This window comes from Lipotes vexillifer, unplaced genomic scaffold (genome assembly GCF_000442215.2).
Source record: "Lipotes vexillifer unplaced genomic scaffold, Lipotes_vexillifer_v1.1 scaffold324, whole genome shotgun sequence".
NCBI lineage: Eukaryota > Metazoa > Chordata > Mammalia > Artiodactyla > Lipotidae > Lipotes > Lipotes vexillifer.
Window position 1 is genome coordinate 162,251 of NW_006791816.1, and position 22,631 is coordinate 184,881.

Genomic DNA, 22,631 nt, shown 5'->3' on the forward strand with positions numbered 1-22,631 from the left:
AAAAAAAAAAAAAAAAAAAAAAAACCAAGGGGAACTTTATGACACTATATTGCACACTAGTTTTTTGTTTTTAAATTATGGGCCCCAATCATTCCATTTGCATTTGAAAAGTCAAGAGACTGTCTAGTTAAAGACTCGAACTCTCATTTTATTGCATGGTAGGACTTACCTGACGTCTTCCTCTTCTTGAGAATCATCTTCATCTTGTTCTACCTCATACTCTTCCTCCTCACTTGGACCCTCTTCATCATCATCATCAACTTCATGATCCTCACCGTCCATACTACTTTCCATCTCGTCATCACTTTCCAAGGATGGTCTCTGTCTAGAGGAGAGTCTTCTAGAACGTTGCTTTGGCCGACACTCTGGACAAAACCAATCTCCTTCAGGCACAGTCTGATAAATCACATAAATGATCATTAATCATCTGTCACTCAAAATCTCAGTGTCTCAATTCTAATCTGAGAAGCAGAAGAAGAAAAAAATACCTTGAGCTTCGGTCGAACACAGTAGGTATGATGACCCCGATCACAGCCATCACAAAGTACCATGTTTTCAGCATCACCCTTCTTTCGGCATATCTTGCAACGGGCGTTCAGTATAGACTTAGACCATATTACGCTACGATCCAAAGTGGAGAGATGAAGAAAGACTTGGGATAGACTGGCAGAAGAAAGGAGAGACTCTCTCCAACGGTCCAGGACTGTTTTATAAGAACGCCCACTGTCACTGGCATCTTAAATGAAAAGGGAAAGTGATTAAACTTCCTAGGCAAACCCTAGATATCTCCTAGAACTATTTTCTTGGTAGTGTAAATAGGTTGGAATTCACAGTTCTTCTCTCCTAATACTTCACAAAAAGACCATGTTGATATTAAAAACAAAAACCTCGTGTTAAAGAAAATTTGCTGAGCCACATCTTATTTATGACATAAGGAATTACTTAAATCCGTAAACCAAATGCTGGGGGATTTCAACAGTTAAAAGAGAAAAATAACTTAGGCAATGTGTTCTCAATCTAGTAATCTAGTTCTTTGTATCAAATCTTGACGTAATTTAGAAAGCTCACTATATATGATTACAAGTCAGCTACTATTCATTTGAATCAAGAATGTTACTGCCTCATTTCAGATAAAAGATGGACTGCTCTCTAAGTATAAATCACATTTAAGGTTTCTTTTGGGGATAATGAAAATGTTCAGAAATTAGATAGTGGTGGATGGCTGTACAACTGTGAATATACTAAAATCCACTGAACTGTATAATTTAAAAGGGTGAATTTTATATATGCGAAATATATCTCAATATAACTTATTAAAAATATCAATTATGTATAAATGCCAACTATATTGTCTTCTATACCTAAGAAAATATTATTATTATTATTTATTTTTTTTTTTGCGGTATGCGGGCCTCTCACTGTTGTGGCCTCTCCCGTTGCGGAGCACAGGCTCCGGACGTGCAGGCCCAGAGGCCATGGCTCACAGACCTAGCCTCTCTGCGGCATGTGGGATTTTCCCAGACCCGGGCACAAACCCATGTCCCCTGCATCGGCAGGCGGACTCTCAACCACTGTGCCACCAGGGAAGCCCAAGAAAATATTATTTTTAAAATAAGTAAATTTAAAAAAATGTTAATACCCCCTTAAAAAGAACTTTCAGCACCAATTTTTATACAGAAACATTTGAACCTATTAAGTCATTTAGGAGATGTTCAAGATGGCGGAAGAGTAAGACGTGGAGGTCACCTTCCTCCCCACAAATACATCAGAAATACATCTACATGTGGAACAACTCCTACAGAACACCCACTAAACGCTGGCAGAAGACCTCAGACCTCCCAAAAGGCAAGAAACTCCCCACGTACCTGGGTAGGGCAAAAGAAAAAAGAATAAACAGAGACAAAAGATTAGGGTCGGGACCTGCACCAGTGGGAGGGAGCTGTGAAGGAGGAAAGGTTTCCACACACTAGGAAACCGCTTTGCGGGCGGAGATTGCAGGGGACAGAAGGGGGAAGCTTTGTCGCCGCGGAGGAGAGCGCAGCAACAGGGGTGCGGAGGGCAAAGCAGAGAGATTCCTGCACAGAGGATCGGTGCCGACCAGCACTCACCAGCCCGAGAGGCTTGTCTGCTCACCCGCTAGGGCGGGCGGGGGCTGGGAGCTGAGGCTCAGGCTTTGGTCGGATCCCAGGGAGAGGACTGGGGTTGGCTGCGTGAACACAGCCTGAAGGGGGCTAGTGAGCCAGTGAGCCACAGCTAGCCGGGACAGAGTCTGGGAAAAAGTCTGGAGCTGCCAGAGAGGCAAGAGACAATTGTTTTGGGGTGCCGAGGAGAATCAGAGCACCGCCTAAACGAGCTCCAGAGATAGGCGCAAGCCGCGGCTATCAGTGCGGACTCCAGAGACGGGCACTAGACACTAAGGCAGCTGCTGCAGCCACCAAGAAGCCTGTGTGCAAGCACAGGTCACTATCCACACCCCCCTTCTGGGGAGCCTGTGCAGCCCGCCACTGCCAGGGTCCCGTGATCCAGGGACGACCTCCCCGGGAGAACGCACGGCACGCCTCAGGCTGCTGCAACGTTATGCTGGCCTCTGCCGCCGCAGGCCCGCCCCACATTCTCTACCCCTCCCTCACCCCGGCCTGAGTGAGCCAGAACCCCCGAATCAGCTGCTACTTTAACCCCGTCCCGTCTGAGGGAAGAACAGACGTCCTCAGGCGACCTACACGCAGAGGCGGGGCCAAATCCAAAGCTGAACCCCCGGAGCTGTGCGAACAAAGAAGAGAAAGGGAAATCTCTCCCAGCAGCCTCAGGAGCAGCAGATTAAATCTCCACAGTCAACTTGATGTACCCTGCATCTGTGGAATACCCGAATAGACAACGAATCATCCCAAATTGAGGAAGTGGATTTTGGGAGCAACGATATATATATATATATGTTTTTTCCTCTTTCTCTTTTTGCGAGTGTGTATGTATATGCTTCTATGCTCCGTTGTGTGATTTTGTCTGTACAGCTTTGTTTTTACCATTTGTCCTAGGGTTCTGTCTGTCTGTGGGTTTTTTTTTTCTTAGCATAGTTTTCAGCACTGTTATCTTGGTGGATTTGTTTTTTGGTTTGGTTGCTCTCTTCTTTCTTTTCTTTTCTTAATTACTTTAAATTTTTCTTCATTTTTAATAATTATTTTTTATTTTAATAACTTTATTTTATTTTACTTTTCTCTTTCTTTCTTTCTCCCTTTTCTTCTGAGCCTTGTGGCTGACAGGCTCTTGGTGCTGCAGCCAGGAGTCAGGCCTGTGTCTCTGAGGTGGGAGAGCCAAGTTCAGGACACTGGTCCACAAGAGACTTCCCAGCTCCACATAATATCAAATGGTGAAAATATCCCAGATATCTCCACCTCAACACTAAGACCCAGCTTCACTCAACAACCAGCAAGCTACAGTGCTGGACACCCTATGCCAAACAACTAGCAAGATAGGAACACAACCCCAGCCATTAGCACAGAGGCTGCCTAAAATCATAATAAGGTCACAGATACCCTAAACACACCACTGGACATGGTCTTGCCCACCAGAAAGACAAGATCCAGCCTCATTCACCAGAACACAGGCACTAGTCCCCTCCACCAGGAAGCCTACACAACCCACTGAACCAACCTTAGCCACTGGGGACACACCAACAACAAGCGGAACTACAAACCTGCAGCCTGTGAAAAGGAGACCCCAAACACAGTAAGTTAAGCAAAATGAGAAGACAGAGAAACACACACCAGATGAAGAAGCAAGGTAAAAACTCACCAGACCAAACAAACGAAGAGGAAAGAGGCAATCTACCTGAAAAAAAAAAAAAAATTCAGAGTAATGATAGTAAAGATGATCCAATATCCTGGAAATAGAATGGAGAAAATACAACCTTTAACAAGGACCTAGAAGAATTAAAGAGCAAACAAACAATGATGAACAATGCAATAAATGAAATTAAAAATTCTGTAGAAGGAATCAATGGCAGAATAACTGAGGCAGAAGAATGGACAAGTGACCTGGAAGATAAAATAGTGGAAATAACTACCAGAGAGCAGAATAAAGGAAAAAGAATGAAAAGAATTGAGGACAGTCACAGGGACAACATTAAACACACCAACATTCGAATTATAGGGGTTCCAGAAGAAGAAGAGAAAAAAAAAGGGACTGAGAAAATATTTGAAGAGATTATAACTTGAAAACTTCCCTAATATGGGAAAGGAAATAGCCAATCAAGTCCAGGAAGCACAGAGAGTCCCATACAGGATAAATCCAAGGAGAAACACGCCAAGACACATATTAATCAAACTATCAAAAATTAAATACAAAGAAAAAATATTAAAAGCAGCAAGGGAAAAACAACAAATAACATAGAAGGGAATCCCCATAAGGTTAACAGCTGATCTTTCAGCAGAGACTCTGCAAGCTAGAAGGGAGTGGCAGGGCATATTTAAAGTGATGAAAGGGAACAACCTACAACCAAGATTACTCTACCCAGTAAGGATCTCATTCAGATTCAACGGAGAAATTAAAACCTTTACAGACAAGCAAAAGCTAAGAGAATTCAGCACCACCAAACCAGCTTTACAACAAATGCTAAAGGAACTTCTCTAGGCAGGAAACACAAGAGAAGGAAAAGACCTACAATAACGAACCCAAAACAATTAATAAAATGTTAATAGGCACATAAATATCGATAATTACCTTAAATGTAAATGGATTAAATGCTCCAACCAAAACACAGACTGGCTGAATGGATACAAAAACAAGACCCACATATATGCTGTCTACAAGAGACCCACTTCAGACCTAGGGACACATAGGGGATGTGAGGGGATGGAAACAGATATTCCATGCAAATGGAAATCAAAAGAAAGCTGGAGTAGCTATTCTCGTATCAGACAAAATAGACTTTAAAAATGAAGACTATTACAAGAGACAAAGAAGGACACTACATAATGATCAAGGGATCAATCCAAGAAGGAGAAATAACAATTGTAAATATTTATGAACCCAACATAGAAGCACCTCAATACATAAGGCAAATGCTAACAGCAATAAAAAGGGGATATCAACAGTAACACAATCATAGTAGGGGACTTTAACACCCCACTTTCACCAATGGACAGGTCATCCAAAATGAAAATAAATAAGGAAACACAAGCTTTAAATGACACATTAAATAAGATGGACTTAATTGATATATATAGAACATTCCATCCCAAAACAACAGAATACACTTTCTTCTCAAGTGCTCATGGAACATTCTCCAGGGTAAATCATATCTTGGGTCACAAATCAAGCCTTGGTAAATTTAAGAAAATTGAAATCGTATCAAGTATCTTTTAGGACCACAATGCTATGAGACTAGATATGAATTACAGGAAAACAATCTGTAAAAAATACAAACACATAGAGGCTAAAAAATACACTACTTAATAACCAAGAGATCACTGAAGAAATAAAAAAGGAAATAAAAAAATACCTAGAAACAAATGACAATGAAAACACGACAACCCAAAGCCTATGGGATGCAGCAAAAGCAGTTCTAAGAGGGAAGTTTATAGCAGTACAATCCTACCTGAAGAGACAAGAAACATCTCAAACAACCTAACCTTACACCTAAAGCAATTAGAGAAAGAATACCAAAAAAAACCCAAAGTTAGCAGAAGGAAATAAATCATAAATATCAGAAATAAATGAAAAAGAAATGAAGGAAATGATAGTAAAGATCAATAAAACTAAAAGCTGGGTCTTTGAGAAGATAAACAAAATTGATAAACCATTAGCCAGACTCATCAAGAAAAAAAGGGAGAAGATTCAAACCAATAGAATTAGAAATGAAAAAGGAGAAGTAACAACTGACACTGCAGAAATACAAAAGATCATGAGAGATTACTACAAGCAACTCTATGCCAATAAAATGGACAACCTGGAAGAAATGGACAAATTCTTAGAAATACACAACCTTCTGAGACAACCAGGAAGAAATAAAAATATAAACAGACCAGTGCTTCCCTGCTGGCGCAGTGGTTGAGAGTCTGCCTGCCAATGCAGGGGACATGGGTTTGTGCCCCGGTCCGGGAGGATCCCACATGCCGTGGAGCGCCTGGGCCCGTGAGCCATGGCCGCTGAGCCTGCACATCCGGAGCCTGTGCTCCACAGCAGGAGAGGCCACAGTAGTGAGAGGCCCATGTACCGCCAAAAAAATGAACAGACCAATCACAAGCACTGAAATTGAAACTGTGATTAAAAATCTTCCAACAAACAAAAGCCCAGGACCAGATGGCTTCACAGGCGAATTCTATCAAACATTTAGAGAAGAGCTAACACCTATCCTTCTCAAACTCTTCCAAAATATAGCAGAGGGAGGAACACTCCCAAAGTCATTCTTCAAGACCATCACCACCCTGATACCAAAATCAGACAAAGATGTCACCAAGAAAGAAAACTACAGGCCAATATCACTGATGAACATAGATGCAAAAATCCTCAACAAAATATTAGCAAACAGAATCCAACAGCACATTAAAAGGATCATACACCATGATCAAGTGGAGTTTATCCCAGGAATGCAAGGATTCTTCAGTATATACAAAACAATCAATGTGATACACCATGTTAACAAATTGAAGGAGAAAAACAAGATGATCATCTCAATAGATGCAGAGAAAGCTTTTGACAAAATTCAACACCCATTTATGATAAAAACCCTGCAGAAAGTAGGGCCATTGAGAGAGTAGGCACAGAGAGAAGATACCTCAACATAATAAAGGCCACCTCAACATAATAAAGGCCATATATGACAAACCCACAGCCAACATTGTTTTCAATGGTGAAAAACCGAAACCATTTCCACTAAGATCAGGAACAAGAGAAGGTCGTCCACTCTCACCACTATTATTCAACACAGTTTTGGAAGTTTTAGCCACAGCAATCAGAGAAGAAAAAGAAATAAAAGGAATCCAAATCAGAAAAGAAGAAGTAAAACGGTCACTGTCTGCAGATGGCATGATACTATACATAGAGAATCCTAAAGATGCTACCAGAAAACTACTAGAGCTAATCAATGCAGTTGGTAAAGCAGCAGGATACAAAATTAGTACACAGAAATCTCTTGCACTCCTATACACTAATGATGAAAATTCTGAAAGAGAAATCAAGGAAACACTCCCATTTACCAATGCAACAAAAAGAATAAAAAATCTAGGAATAAACCTACCTAAGGAGGAGAAAGACTTGTACTCAGGAAACTATAAAGCACTGATGAAAGAAATTAAAGATGATACAAACAGATGGAGAGATATATGATGTTCTTGGATTGGAAGAATCAACACTGTGAAAATGACTATACTAGCCAAAGCAATCTACAGATTCAATGCTGTCCCTATCAAACTACCAGGAGCATTTGTCACAGAACTAGAACAAAAATTTTCACTATTTGTATGGAAACACAGAAGACCCCGAATAGCCAAAGCAATCTTGAGAAAGAAAAACAGAGCTGGAGGAATCAGGCTCTCGGACTTCAGACTATACTACAAAGCTATAGTAATCAAGACAGTATGGTACTGGCAAAAAACCCAGAAATATAGATCAACAGAACAGGATAGAAAGCCCAGAGATAAACCCATGCAGATATGGTCAACTTATTTTTGATAAAGGAAGCAAGAATATACAGTGAAGAAAAGACAGCCTCTTCAATAAGTGGTGCTGGGAAAACTGGACAGTTACATGTAAAACAATGAAATTAGAACACTCCCTAACACCATACACAAACATAAACTCAAAATGGATTAAATACCTAAATGTAAGGCCAGACACTATCAAACTCTTAGAGGAAAACATAGGCAGAACACTCTATGACATAAATCACGGCAAGATCCTTTCTGACCCACCTCCTAGAGAAATGGAAATAAAAACAAAAATAAACAAATGGGACCTAATGAAACTTAAAAGCTTTTGCACAGCAAAGGAAACCATAAACAAGATGAAAAGACAACCCTCAGAATGGGAGAAAATATTTGCAAATGAAGCAACTGACAAAGGATTAATCTCCAAAATATACAAGCAGCTCATGCAGCTCAATATCAAAAAAACAAACAACCCAATCCAAAAATGGGCAGAAGACCTAAACAGACATTTCTCCAAAGAAGTTGTACAGATTGCCAACAAACACATGAAAGAATGCTCAACATTACTAATCATTAGAGAAATGCAAATCAAAACTACAATGAGGTATCACCTCACACCAGTCAGAATGGCCATCATCAAATAATCTAGAAACAATAAATGCTGGAGAGGGTGTGGAGAAAAGGGAACCCTCTTGCACTGTTGGTGGGAATGTAAATTGATACAGCCACTATGGAGAACAGTATGGAGGTTCCTTAAAAAACTAAAAATAGAACTACCATATTACCCAGCAATCCTATGACTGGGCATAAACCCTGAGAAAACCATAATTCAAAAAGAGTCATGTATCACAATGCTCATTGCAGCTGTATTTACAACAGCCAGGACATGGAAGCAACCTAAGTGTCCATTGACAGATGAATGGATCAGGACGATGTGGCACATACAGGCAATGGAATAATTACTCAGCCATAAAAAGAAACGAAATTGAGCTATTTGTAGTGAGGTGGATGGACCTAGAGTCTGTCATACAGAGTGAAGTAAGTCAGAAAGAGAAAAACAAACACCGTATGCGAACACATATATATGGAATCTAAAAAAAGAAAAAAAAAAGTTATGAATAACCTAGGGGCAAGACAGGAATAAAGACATAGACGTAGAGAATGGACTTGAGGATATGGGGAGGGGGAAGGGTAAGCTGGGACGAAGTGAGAGAGTGGCATGGACTTATATATACTACCAAATGTAAAACTGATAGCTAGCGGGAAGCAGCCGCATAGCACAGGGAGATCAGCTCGGTGCTTTGTGACCACACAGAGGGGTGGGATAGGGAGGGTGGAAGGGAGACACAAGAGGGAGTAGATATGGGAATATATGTATATGTAAAGCTGATTCACTTTGCTATAAAGCAGAAACTAACACACCATTGTTAAGCAATTATTCTCCAATAATGATGTTAACAAAAATAAAATAAAAACCACCACCACCAAAAAAAAAGTCATTTAATTGGATGCCATTAATCTTGCCTGTCTATCATTGTACATTGGCTTGTGATATCCACCTTTGATTGATCTTCAATACTGCGACTACCTTAGTTGTCCTAAGACATTACACTTAATTATAAAGGGCCTACCACATCATGTCAAAATTTTGCAAGATATATGACTCCACACACAGTTTTGTCCTATCACACCATATTTTCTACTATTATCCTCAAATAAAACTTCATGTACCGTGTCATAATAATTAAGAGAATGTAGGCTATGGAGTCAGTCTGTCTTGAGGTTGAGTACTAGCTCCCCTATATGAGCCTGGGCAAGTTGCTTAACCCCTCTGTGCCTCAGGTGCCTCAGCAGTAGTATGTGGCTAGTTTATGCCTCTGAGGGCTGTTGGGAAGATTAAATGAGATAATACATATAAGACATGTAAACTGTCTGTCACGGAGTAAATGCTATTGTTGTTATCATTATTCCTCCATCATACTGTTCCTCCAATATGCAGTACTTTAGAAGATATGAAACAAGTCTATTCTATGGTCCCTGACTTTTAAGAAAATTTTAATATAGCTGGGAGGGTGAAGATATACACAATGAGCTGAAGTCATAAAGCAACAGACCAAACACTAGTGGATGTCGAACTTCTGTCTGACTGCTGGGCAGGGAAGGAGAGACAGGACATGAAACCCAGGACCCACTCAATGTGGTGAGTCCTCTCTTAAAAGTTAGGACCCCCAAAGGCTACACCTGAAAGCATCAGGGTGGACACAGCTGCCACAAAGAAAGAGTTGGCAAGTAAATCTGTGCATCTGGACCTTGGTGTTGGGTGGAAAGGGGAAATAAGTCTACTACTATGTAACTACAAGCAAAGCCTTGAACAGGTTTAAAACCTGAAAAAACACAAACTAAGATTTTAAAGTGGTCCAGGACTCATAGTGACCTCAGGTAAATGGCAGAAACAAGGGAAAATCTTTGCAAGTGCTCTCTGAAGAAATTTCCATAGATTAAGTTCTGAGGAGTGAGAGTTAATAGTCAAAACCCACAAGGCACACGTGGAAACATTTTAAGCAAGAGCCTGCAGAATCTGACCCATAAAGACAAGAGATACAGAATTAGACACAATACAAAATAACTGTTTGGGACGTCCCTGGTGGTCCAGTGGTAAACAATCCACCTTCCAATGTAGGGGACTCGGGTACGATCCCTGGTCGGGGAACTAAGATCCCACATGCAACTAAGCCCACGCGCCTCAACAAGAGAGAATCCGCACGCCACAACTAGAGGGACACAATGAAAGATCCTACATGCCTCAACAAAGATCCTGTGTGCCACAGCTAAGACCTGATGCAGCCAAAACAAACAAACAAACAAAAACCCCCCAAAACTTGTAAAGAAAAACAGCTATGTTTAATATATCTTAAGAAATAAACATTTGAAAGTATGAGTAAATGACCAAGCTGTTTGAAAAAGCATCTGGACCTCTAAAGATAATTGAGATTTATAACTCAACGAGAGAGGGGAAAAAAATGGATGGGTCAAATGACTCTTTAGACAAAGCTAAAGAGAAATATCAGCAAAGAGGGATATAAATGCAATAATAGAGTCCACTTGATTGATTTCCACCCTCTTATTTTGAGCTTTCTATTTATCTTGATTTTCTAATATAAGTCTTCATGAAAAGTTCTGGCCTGAGTGGGACCTCCAAGGAAGTAGGCAACAAGATTTGCTAGTTCAAAGATCTTGAAGAAATCTTTCTGTATAAATCAGAGAGCATTCTTATTGGTAATGGCAAGAAATAAGGTTGCAGAGGCCAATGTGGAACAATGGAAGAAAAATTATGAAGAACTTTTGGAACCCAGAAAGTCAGTTTGAATGGTTCTTAACTCACAGGCTGGTGAAACACTATGGGTTTTGATCAAAGAGGTGCTTTAAGAAAATTAAACCAGTGGTAGTTCAAGGACCAATTTTTATCCCACCTACTCCTATCCATTTAAAATATTCTAAATATGATGTAAATGGATGTTCATATTTTTCTATTTTCATATAAGTACTTAAATAAGGATAAAAAACAGTATATAAAATTGATTCCATTTTCCTGTTAGTTGTTTTTTCATCTTAAACCTTGCTTCTCCAGATTATACAGCTCTCAAGGGCAGAAATGTCTTGTTTTATTTTCCATTATGCTAGCACAGATAAATTCCTCAAGATACTGGTAATAAAAATTATTTTACTAGGGACTCTCCGGGTGACACAGTGGTTCAGAATCTGCCTGCCAATGCAGGGGACACTGGTTTGATCCCTGGTCTGGGAAGACCCCACATGCCGCAGAGCAACTAAGCCCTGTGCCACGACTACTAAGCCTGTGCTCTAGAGCCTGCGAGCCACAACTACTGAAGCCCGCGCACCTAGAGCCCGTGCTCTGCAACAAGAGAAGCTACTGCAATGAGAAGCCTGCGCACTGCAACGAAGAGTAGACCCCGCTCGCCGCAACTAGAGAAGGGCCCGCGTGCGGCAATGAAGACCCAATGCAGCCATAAATAAATAAATAAATAAAAATTTATAAGTATTTTACTAATATAAAATAATGGTAGATTCATATAATCAAATATCACACTGGGAGATTTTATACTGTTAACTGCCACTATACATTAATCCATGTCACCATGCCATGTAAGCTTCTCTAGGAGATAAAACAATAACATCTCCTACTCCATAATTCCCCCTATGCTAGTAAAGGAAAAAAAAATGCTGTGAATAAATACTATATGTAGAATAAGTAAATATACCTTCCATAGCTGTTACTTCTTTTAACTAATAACTAAGTATACTAAGGTTCAATGATGTCAATTTTTTATATACCAGCTTAAAAGAGTTTGATTAGCTGAGGTATGAAATGTAGAAAGAAAAATGTTAGCAAGATGATATTACCCCCAACGCCATTCTCTTCCAAAAAACCAGACCCAAGGTTTTTCCTTCAAAAGCTAAATATGTAAACCAGTATTCAGCAGTAAAGAAAGTAAAATCATAGTTCTTTAAAAATACAGAATTCTTTAAAAAGTTAAAAATTTACCATCTGTCACACTAGATTGATCTTCCTCTCTCTTTTTCTTGTCTTTTTTTTTTCTATCTCCCTTTTGATCTTTATTAATTTCCGTGTTACCTAATTTCAAATTGATAAAGTTAGCTTGACAATTTTTTTCCCTATAGCTTAAGGGTTTAACCATACAGATGACTTTATAAATGATTAAATTATCAACTTAAACAATTCTCACACATTACCTAAAATCATTAACTGAAATAGGATTATGTTCCCCAAGCTAAAAAAGCCTAGTTTTATCAATGCAATTGATCACTAGCATAAGAGGGACATACTAGAGAAGGTGGAACATAAGTAGAAATTTTATTTCTTACTTGCTTCCTCAAGCAACAAATAATTTCTGAAGCTAAACTGGGAAAATTCCTACTATAGTTAATTTGCTATGTTGAAAAATTATAAAGAGAATGGAGGACTTTAATAAATATTCTATCTCAAACATTCATGAAGTGGAACCCCCTTTTCTCTTCCGGATTAAGGATATCCTTGATTACCTTGCTCCATATATTTAGACTACCTTAAAACTCTAGAGGTACCTCCATTTCCTGCGGTCTCATTCAAAACAGACTGTTCAAAGGCTTAAACATAAAGAGTTACAGATACCAGTTCTTCTATTAACTTTGAGGCAGCAATGGTAGATGGTAACATCCATATTACAAATGATCAACATCTGACTCTGACCAACATTTACAAAGTAAGTAAGGTAAGTTGAACTTGTCTTATTTCATTTATTTTTTTAGGATCCCAAATTAAAATTGTTTCTATGTCTCAGGATGAAATGAATGTTCTAATGCTGCTGTATACAAACAAGCATAAGGAACACTATAGTTCTCTGCTCTTACAAAACCTATGAGATGTAAGCTGCAACATCTCTCAGTGTTAACTTTTTCCCTTTGTGTAAATATTTAATAAAATGTACTGAAGAAAATACAAACACACTAAATAATTAATTTGATCCCCCCAAACGTATAAATAACTTTAATTGACGGCAATTTCAGAAGTGGAAAAATCAGCAGAATTGCATTTTATCCCTCATCCCTTTAGGAATCACAGAATTAATGAGTAGTAATAACACCTTACATTTATAAGAGCTCTATGACTTACAAATAACTTCTAATTGAAGTAATTGTAAATTCACATGTGTTTGTAAGAAACAATACAGAGATCCCTTGTACACGTAATTTGACTTAAACACAGAAAATATTAAGAAATACTGAAGACAAAATAGCAGTGATACAACAAATACAAACTTGAATATCTTTATGATCATATGTATTTTATTTCTTACAAGTGCTACTTTTGATGTGAAAAGTGAGTTATTAAGCTTATGGTGGAATTATCAATTTATAAAAAATATAAAAATATGGATAGGTTTATTAGAACAATGAGATACTAGCCATAAATCCTTCAATTTAAAAATAACATTTTACAAATATATTGACGTTCTGAAATTGCTCTGATAGCACCTATATTTATGAAAGCTTTGTTCTTACTACTCAACAAAGTAACATTCAAATAATTTTTAAAGGATTTTCGTCTCAAGTTGCTCTCTCAATATGAAACCAAAAAGATATGGTTTTAAAAAATTGTTTCTTCTAGTACCCCACTATTGAGATAAAAACTATCTCAATATGATGAATTATAAATTAATTCCATTTTTCAGAAAGACCACAGGGAAGTAGAGGCAGTTATGACATGAAAACTGATTTGGAACTTGACACATATATTTTCCTAAAGACATAATGAGTATGTTCCTAGATTAGTCCCTAAAAGCATATTAATTTCACAATTGCTGAAACACATTCCTGATAGAATTATTTCTGTCATCCTAACCATAAATTATAGAGCATTTCCTCATCTACGTACCCTTTAACACCTGGTATTTCTGATTTGGTACTTCGTACACAGTGCTCAGGTGAGTGACCACATTATTAAACCATACCCCTAATGGGGGACATTTAAGTAGCTTCTTTGAGGTTCTGTTTTAAATAACAACAACAACAAATTTATGTATAGTCTTTGATTATTCAGGGTCTGGCTAGTCACAGGATTTGGTAATCTTTCTTCAGAAGAAAAGTTCATAAAAGAAGAGATTGACAGAAATAGTTAAATAGACATTCATTAAAATGAATGAATACCTAGAAAAAAATTTTTTTAAGTATTTAAGTATTATTAAAAAAATAAATCTCACCTGAAAGAACTCATATTTTAAAATGAAAATGCAATCTTAAAATTTTCAAATTAGTCAATTTTATTATGTCAGACAATAAAGTTCTATCAATTAAAGGGCAATTCAAAAGCATTTAAAATATAACTAATATTTTGAATTAAAAACAGATACTTACCAAGTGGAGCTTTGAGAAAACGCCGCTCAATGCCCTGCTCTATTTGAAAGAGTGCCATTGCAAGATAACGAACCACGTTGCTCACTGACTGCGGTGTACTTGCATTAGTTGAGACAGTACTTGGAGATTCTGTTTTTATGCCCAAAAGTCTACAATTAAAACATTGAACAGTGAGGACAGGGATTATCTTATTCCCCATAGCACCACACATAAAGTTTTGTTAAGAGCAAGTCTTCAATCGAATCCACAAAATAAAGAATAGGCAATTAAGGAATTCTTGAAAAATACTCCCAGTTAAAATCTGTCGTATCTACAGCCACATATAACAAGAATCTCACACGCGGGGTGAAGGTACAGTGACTCAACAGTATTCTCTCTCCTCCCAGTAACTCAGAATATGATTGATAAGGCTGGGCTAAGAATTCTTTCTCTGAAGCAAACTTGAATAAGCAGAGAGTACTGTACAAAGCAAGCCAGTTCCATCTTTCAGAGAATTTTTAAATTTTGGGTAAGGCATTTACTAATACAAATTATCTTTCAGCTTTCTTTCCTAAACCATAGGTCTTTCTGCTGATTTTCAAAAGTACATATATATATTTCAAACTATGATTACCTTCAAGGTCTTATATGTTGAAGAAATCTTGGAAACAGAATAAAAGAATAAAATTATATTTATATTTGTCATAAAAATTTCCCATCAAAGTATATATCTAATATTTTAACCCATGGTTGTATTTTCTTTTTCCATTTATCATTAATTTTCAGATTATTTCATACTTTTCTATGTTGTGCTATAAAGATCATATTCACACAAAAAAATTGAAGAGTTTTATAGTACTTAAAAACACTATTAGGTGAAACTTGAATCCACTTATTCATCCAAATGCTTACTTATATCTGTGTAAGAAATAGTTTCCCTCAATCTCTAGGAGTTCTCATAAGCTAATAGGAAAGGGAGATAAAAACATGAATCAAGAGCTAAACTAACTATCAAGTCATTTAAGGACGTTACAAGGGCAAATATCGAGAGGAGGGAAGGTGGATGAGACAAAGCTTAGGGGAAAGGTTTCAGAGAGGACCTTAAGGGATAAGTATCTCAGGCAGCTAATCTGTTTCTCGTGCTTCAACTTTTACTTATAGCTGCCTCCTAACTAACCAGTTCCTTCGCCTCTAATCTTACTCCCTTTGCCATAAATCTCCATGCTGCAGCTAAAACGATCATTAGAACCGACTTGAGAATATGGGGAGGGGGAAGGGTAAGCTGGGACGAAGTGAGAGAGTGGCATGGACTTATATATACTACCAAATGTAAAATAGATAGTGGGAAGCAGCCGCATAGCACAGGGAGATCAGCTTGGCGCTTCATGACCACCTAGCCGGGTAGGATAGGGAGGGAGATGCAAGAGGGAGGAGATACGGGGATGTATGTATATGTATAGCTGATTCACTTTGCTATAAAGCAGAAACTAACACACCATTGTAAAGCAATTATACTCCAATAAAGATGTTAAAAAAAAAAAAAAGTACAAGCTCATTCACTCAAAGCCTTTGGTATAATGTCTTCCCTCCCAGTCTCATATCCTTTCCACCTTTAGGTCTCAGGTTCACAGTCACTTCCTCTTGCACTTCCTTTGCTGTTTTCCATATTCTACCAAGATAAGAAGCCCTCCTATGTGTTACATTTGCATTGGGTATTTACTACCAGAACTCTGACCCTGTTCTATAATTGTTAGCTTAATGTCTCTCCACCCTTTCCTTCTAGACAATAAAACTTATCCTTAAGGGCAGATACTATCCAAAATAACTCTGAAAAAGTAAAAGTATCTGTCTGTAGATAAATAGGTTCTGATTAATGGCTCAAATAATATTTTAGTCTATTACAGTTTACTAAGTTTTCCTACAGAAAAGACAAATGGATAGTGTAAAGCTACTTTCTGAAATTAATAAAACCTTAAGTTCAAAGAGTTGAGTAACTATCAATATCATTATCCTAACAAGTTGTCTTTCGGCTGCTTTAGTACTAAGTGGAGTGACTGAGAACCTGCGGTTTAGCAAAATCATCACTTCAGTGGTTACAAATATTAAGGTCCTCACAATAAGATTTTAAAACAATTTTTTGAAGAAAAAGAAACATTTACTTTAAAAAAAAAGTATAAAATGGCAATGAAAAGTGATGATTACTTTAGAAAATCCTTCTTGTACCTGTCTTTTACTATGACCTTTGCTTGCTCATCAATTTCCATCTCCTCTACATCTTCATTCACAGATTTAATTATACCATTTTCCTTGTTTTCCTCATTTAACAGCTCATACCGTCCACTTTCTAATGCTGATCTCCAGATGTTTCGGTCTGTAACCTGTAACAAAAACCAAATTTACTAACCCTGAAAAATGACATATACTGTTCCTAAGAAGTATGAGGTTCAATGTACATATGAAAAAGTCATGAATATTCTAGAACAGATTGTGAATCAAAAAGGGATCTAAAAATAAGGTTACTAAGTGGCCAAAATGGAATTCATATCATTCATAGATGGAAGCTTTAATACCTTACTCTCTATATAGTGAAATCATAAACAATTCTAAAATTGGTCACCTGACAGTAGCAAAAAAGTGACAGATGATAGCAAAGGAATGAACAGAACACACATACCAAGCATGAATTACTTACAGATTTTAAAAAGGTAACAAAGAAACCAATAAACAAACCAGACTCAGCAGAGGAGGCAGGAGCTAGTCAAGGAAGAAGAAAATATCCTTACACATTTCAACATCTCGGATGAAAATGCCATAAAACAGATACTTTTTAAACACCAAAAGTTAATATTAAAAAAGGTCAATTATGTTCATTAAATTCTGTTTAAGAAAGCAGATAGTCATATAGCATATTTAAGAAAGATTTATATCTATATATAAACAATCTGATACAGGGGAATAAAGTTAGTTTTCATAAAAAATATATCACTTCCTGGTATTTATTCAGAACACACATGCCTTGACTATATCAAATAAATTAACAAATATGGCCAAAATTCTGGTAATTAGGCAAATTTAAAATGGGAACAGGGACAAACCTTGATTGCTCCTAATGTTCCTTGGTAAATTCTGTCTTCAATATCCAAAAGAAAATCTCTCAGCCTCAACTCAAGCTGCTTTTCTGCAGACATCTGAGATGGATCATATGCATTGGAGGATCTTCCCCGACTATATGTAGGTTTGCTATCAGTTTGAGGTTTGTCTGAAATAGTTATCAAATATCTTTATTATTATTTTCTCATTAAAAAATACAATTACCCATCTGACTGTATAAATGTGAGACAATGGATATAAAAACAGTAAATCCTCAAGTGCGGGGGAAAAAAAAAGGAGAAAATGTTTGCACACCATTTATCTGATAAGTGATTTGTATCTAGAATATATAAAGAACTCTTACAACTCAATAAAAAAACAAATAATACAATTGAAAAATGAGCAAAGGATCTGAACATGCTTTTCTTTCTTTCTTTTTTTTCTGGCTGTGTCGTGAGGCTCGTGGGATCTTAGTTTGCCAACCAGGGGCCCACAACAGAGAAAGCTCTGAGTCCTAACCACTGGACCGCCAGGGAATTCCCCGAACATACTTTTCTTTAAGGAAGATATACAAATGGCCAATAAGACCACGCGAAGATGCTCAAGATCATTAGTCATTTGGGAAATACACATCAAAACCACAATGAGATACCACTTCACACATCTAGAATGGCTAGAATCAAAAAGTCAGATAATAACAAGTGTTGCCAGGGACATGGAGAAATTTTAACCCTCAATATAAAATGGTGAGGCACTTTAGGAAACAGTCTGGAAGTTCCTCAAATGATTAAACAGAATTACCATACGATCTAGTAATTTCACTCTTAGGTATATACCCAAGAGAAATGAAAACATGCGTCAGCAAAAATTTGTACACAAATGTTTATAGCAGCATTATCCGTAATAGCCAAGAGGTGGAAACAACAGAAATGTCCATCAACTAACATATGGATAAGTAAAATGTAGTATACAATGAACATTAATTGGCCATAAAAAGGAATGAAGTACAACTTAAATGAACCTTGAAAACATTATGCTAAGTGAAAGAAGTCAATCACAAAAGACCATATACTATATGATACCAGTCATATAAAATATTCAGACAAGGAAATTTACAGTGACAGAAAATAGATTTGTGGTTGCTTAGGTCTACAGGGGTGGCAGCTAAAGGGTATGGGATTTCTTTCTGAGGTGATGAAAATGTTCTAAAATTGACTGTGTGATGGTTGCACATATCTAGGAATATATTAAAAAACCACTGAATTGTACACTTTAAATGGGTGAATTGTACAGTGTTATGAATTAAAATCTCAGCTTTAAATCTGTTAAAGAATTATGATCAACAGTTTTTAATCCTGAAGAGAATTAAAGTAGTCATAGTAATAATATGACCCTAAATTTAAGAGTTCTCTACCTAGAAAATTTCATTTACACCTAAAAATGCCTTACTGCTTTCTCTTATCTGTCATCAATAGACCAGCCATCAAATAAGAAATACTGCTACCTGATCTGTCCTTGCAGCCCATCTCCAAAGGCGTGATCACTAATGGAACCTGTCCCTAGACCCTCAGCCAAAACCTTTAGTGAGTGAACTCACTCATTATTAGATCTCAAAAACCGATGGTGGGGCTTCCCTGGTGGCGCAGTGCTTGAGAGTCCGCCTGCCGATGCAGGAGACGCGGGTTCGTGCCCCGTTTCGGGAAGATCCCACATGCCGCGGAGCGGCTGGGCCCGTGAGCCATGGCTGCTGAGCCTGCGCGTCCGGAGCCTGTGCTCCGCAAATGGGAGAGGCCACAACAGTGAGAGGCCCGCATAACGCAAGGAAAAAAAAAAAACAAACAAACAAAAAAAAAACCGATGGTAACCTTAGTGCCTCAGGTATTCAATCTACTGATCAAGGAATGAGATCAGGAAGAGTACATAACTTCTCACATTGTCAGCTGTGTTTCTCATAATCCAAATGGAAGCCAGTGGAATCTAGAAAACCTTATTTCTCTAACTGGCAAACTTTCCTTAACTTAGGAACTGAGAGCATAGTCCAAATGAAAGAGAAATTGTTTTAAACACAGCTCTAATACTTTGAAAAATGTTTAATCCTGAGCCAGAGATTATTGGGAAAGAAAAATAAAGGAAATAGGTTCCATTGAAAATTTACCTGAAAAATGAAACTTCTCTTCAGAAAAACGGGCTAGCTGTGCACATATTCTGCGTTTCTCTTGCAACAAAGTTTCTTTTAAGGCACTTTCTCTATGTCCTCTAGAATTCAGAGCTTCAATAAGCTGGTCCAGCTGTTCACAAGAACTGTAAAAGCACCACCGATTTGGCTTATGCACTGGTTTTGGCAGCTGCACGGAATCATCACATGGACCTTGGTCAATGCTGGAGGTAGATTCAGACATCAAAGAATCTCCGGTTTTAGTGGATACCTGAGGATCTTGAGGCTGTACATTATCCTGAAATGATGAAGATCTAGGCAACAGCATGTCTTCAGTGAGACCAGAATAATCCTCTTCAATAAACAATCCAGGAATAGAAGGGAAAATCCAATACCGCCTATACATGCGGTCGCGGCCCAAGGGAAAGATATTGGTACATGCTATGGCACTTTGGATTTTTTCTAAGAGCTCTTTCTCTTTCCGTTGGTGTTCCTGTTTTAAAGCTTCTTCCTCATCAGCAGTAAGAGGCTCTCTTGTTACACAGTTGACCTCTTCTTGCCTTGTACATTCTTTAAATCCATTTTGTCCCCTTTTCCCTATAATCGAAACAACCTTTGATCACCATCATCATACTTTAAATTTTCATTAGAAAAATATGATACAAGCTACCCCAAGTTACTATACGTTTTGGACTAAACTGTATGCACCACCCCCCATACCCCCAATTCATAGGTTGAAGTTCTAAACCCCAATGTGATTGAATTTGGAGACAGGGCCTTTAACGAGGTGATTAAGGTTAAATGAGATCATAAGGGCAGGGCCCTAATCCGACAGGACTGGTGTCTTTAAGGAAGAGAGACCAGAGCTCCCTCTCCACTTGTGGGCACAGAGGAAAAGTCATGTGAGGACACAGTGAGAAGGTGCTATCACCAGCTGAGAGAGGCCTCACCAGAAATCAACCCTGCTTGATCAACCCACCTTGATCTTGTACTTCCAGCCTCCAGAACTGTGATGAAATAAATTTTTTGTTTAAGCCACAGTCTGTAATATTTTGTTACGGCAGCATGAATAGACTAATATACTATGTTAATAAGAAACTGACACACTTAAATATAAAGGGGCACACAAAAATCTTCCATCTCCATACTGGAGAGTGTGGGCACAGTCTGTTAGTTATTTTGCAACATACATTCAGTCCTTCCTCTAAGGCAGGAGTTAGCAAACTACTTTTGTAAAGGGCTAGCTAGTAAATATTTTAAGCTGTATGGGTCATATGGTTTTTGTCACAGCTACTCAACTCTGCCACTGTAGCATGAAAGCAGCCATAGACAATATGTAAATGAATGAGCATGGCTATATTCAATAAAACTTTATTTATGGTCATGGAGTCTGAATTTCATGTAATTTTCACTTCACAAAATATCATTTTTCATAAAATTTTTTCAACTATTTAAAACTGTAAAAACTTTTTTTAGCTCATGGGTAATATTAAAACAGGCGGCAAGGCAGATTTGGCCAATGGGCTATAGTTTACTAACCTTTGCTTTAAGGTGACAGAACCCTTAATTGTTAGGCACCTAGCAATCCAAAAGAAGGACAACATTTCCCAGACCCTCTTTCCCTAGTAAACATGGCTACATTAGAAACTACTGGTCAAAGAGGAGGGAGCAGAAGCATTATATGTAACCTCTGGGTTATGCCTCTTTTTCTTCTTTCCCTCTTCCAACTAGATAGAATGGAGACAAGGTGATAAATCATTTTGGAACATGAGGATGGCAGCAAAACCCTAAGGATGACAGTACCAACAAGACAGAAGGAGCCTGGATTCCTGGTGACCTGCCTGGACTTTTATGCTGTGTTGAAGAATTAGACTTCTCTCTTGTTTCAGTCACTGTCATATTGCTTAAATGGTTGGGGAGTGTTTCTTCTTTCTCTTTCTTTTGCCTGAAAGAGTTTGTGTAAGATTGGAATTATCTGCTTCTTTAAAATTTGGCAGAATTCACCATAAAGTTGCCTAGGACTGATGGTTTCCTTATAGGAAGGCTTTTAATACAAATTCAAAATCTTTAATGGTTTAGGACGATTCACATTTTTAATTTTTTCTTTAATCCATTTTTATAATTTGCACTTTTCTAGGATTTTGCTCCTTTCTGGCCTCTATTTTCAAATTTACTGCTATAAAATTGTTATGTTATCCCCTCATCTTTATTTTTATTTATTTATTTTTTTGCGGTACGCGGGCCTCTCACTGTTGTGGCCTCTCCCGTTGCTGGAGCACAGGCTCCGGACGCGCAGGCTCAGCAGCCATGGCTCATGGGCCCAGCCGCTCCGCGGCATGTGGGATCCTCCCGCACCGGGGCACGAACCCGCGTCCCCTGCATCGGCAGGCAGACTCTCAACCACTGCGCCACCAGGGAAGCCCCCCCCCACCCTTATCTTTAAACTTCTGCTCCATCTGTAGTTATGCTGCTTCCATTTTTAGTCCTAAGTTTTTATTGTTACCCCCCCTCCCCAAATCAATTTCAACAAAGGTTTATCCAGTTTGTGTCTTTTTCAAAGAACAAACTTTTGGCTTTGTTGTTCTTCTCTACTGCAGTTTTATCTTCTATTAATTTTTACTCATATCTACTGTTTCCTTATATTTGGGGAGATTATTCCAGTTTCTACCTCTAACTTCTTAAATGAATGGCTAGCTCAATTTGCCTTTCTTCTTAATTTGTATTAAAGATATATAAATTTTCCTTTAAGTGGAGGGACTGTATCCAACAAGTGTTAACATGCAGTATTAATTGGTTTTAAATATTTTCTAATTTCCATTAGGGTTTCTCCT

The 22,631-nt window shown here is 38.0% G+C and overlaps 1 protein-coding gene across 1 annotated transcript in view; it reads right to left on the reverse strand.

Annotated features, from left to right (window-relative positions):
• Nucleotides 1–22,631, reverse strand: part of BAZ1A (bromodomain adjacent to zinc finger domain 1A) — a 96,105-nt gene that overhangs the window by 7,451 nt on the left and 66,023 nt on the right. Inside the window, exons 17-22 of the mRNA XM_007464812.1 lie at nt 19,801–20,397; nt 17,651–17,814; nt 16,779–16,933; nt 14,577–14,725; nt 489–736; nt 170–396 (exon numbers count right to left, since the gene is read on the reverse strand). Of these exons, the coding sequence (XP_007464874.1) occupies nt 170–396; nt 489–736; nt 14,577–14,725; nt 16,779–16,933; nt 17,651–17,814; nt 19,801–20,397 (1,540 nt within the window). The remainder of the gene's footprint in view (nt 1–169; nt 397–488; nt 737–14,576; nt 14,726–16,778; nt 16,934–17,650; nt 17,815–19,800; nt 20,398–22,631) is intronic.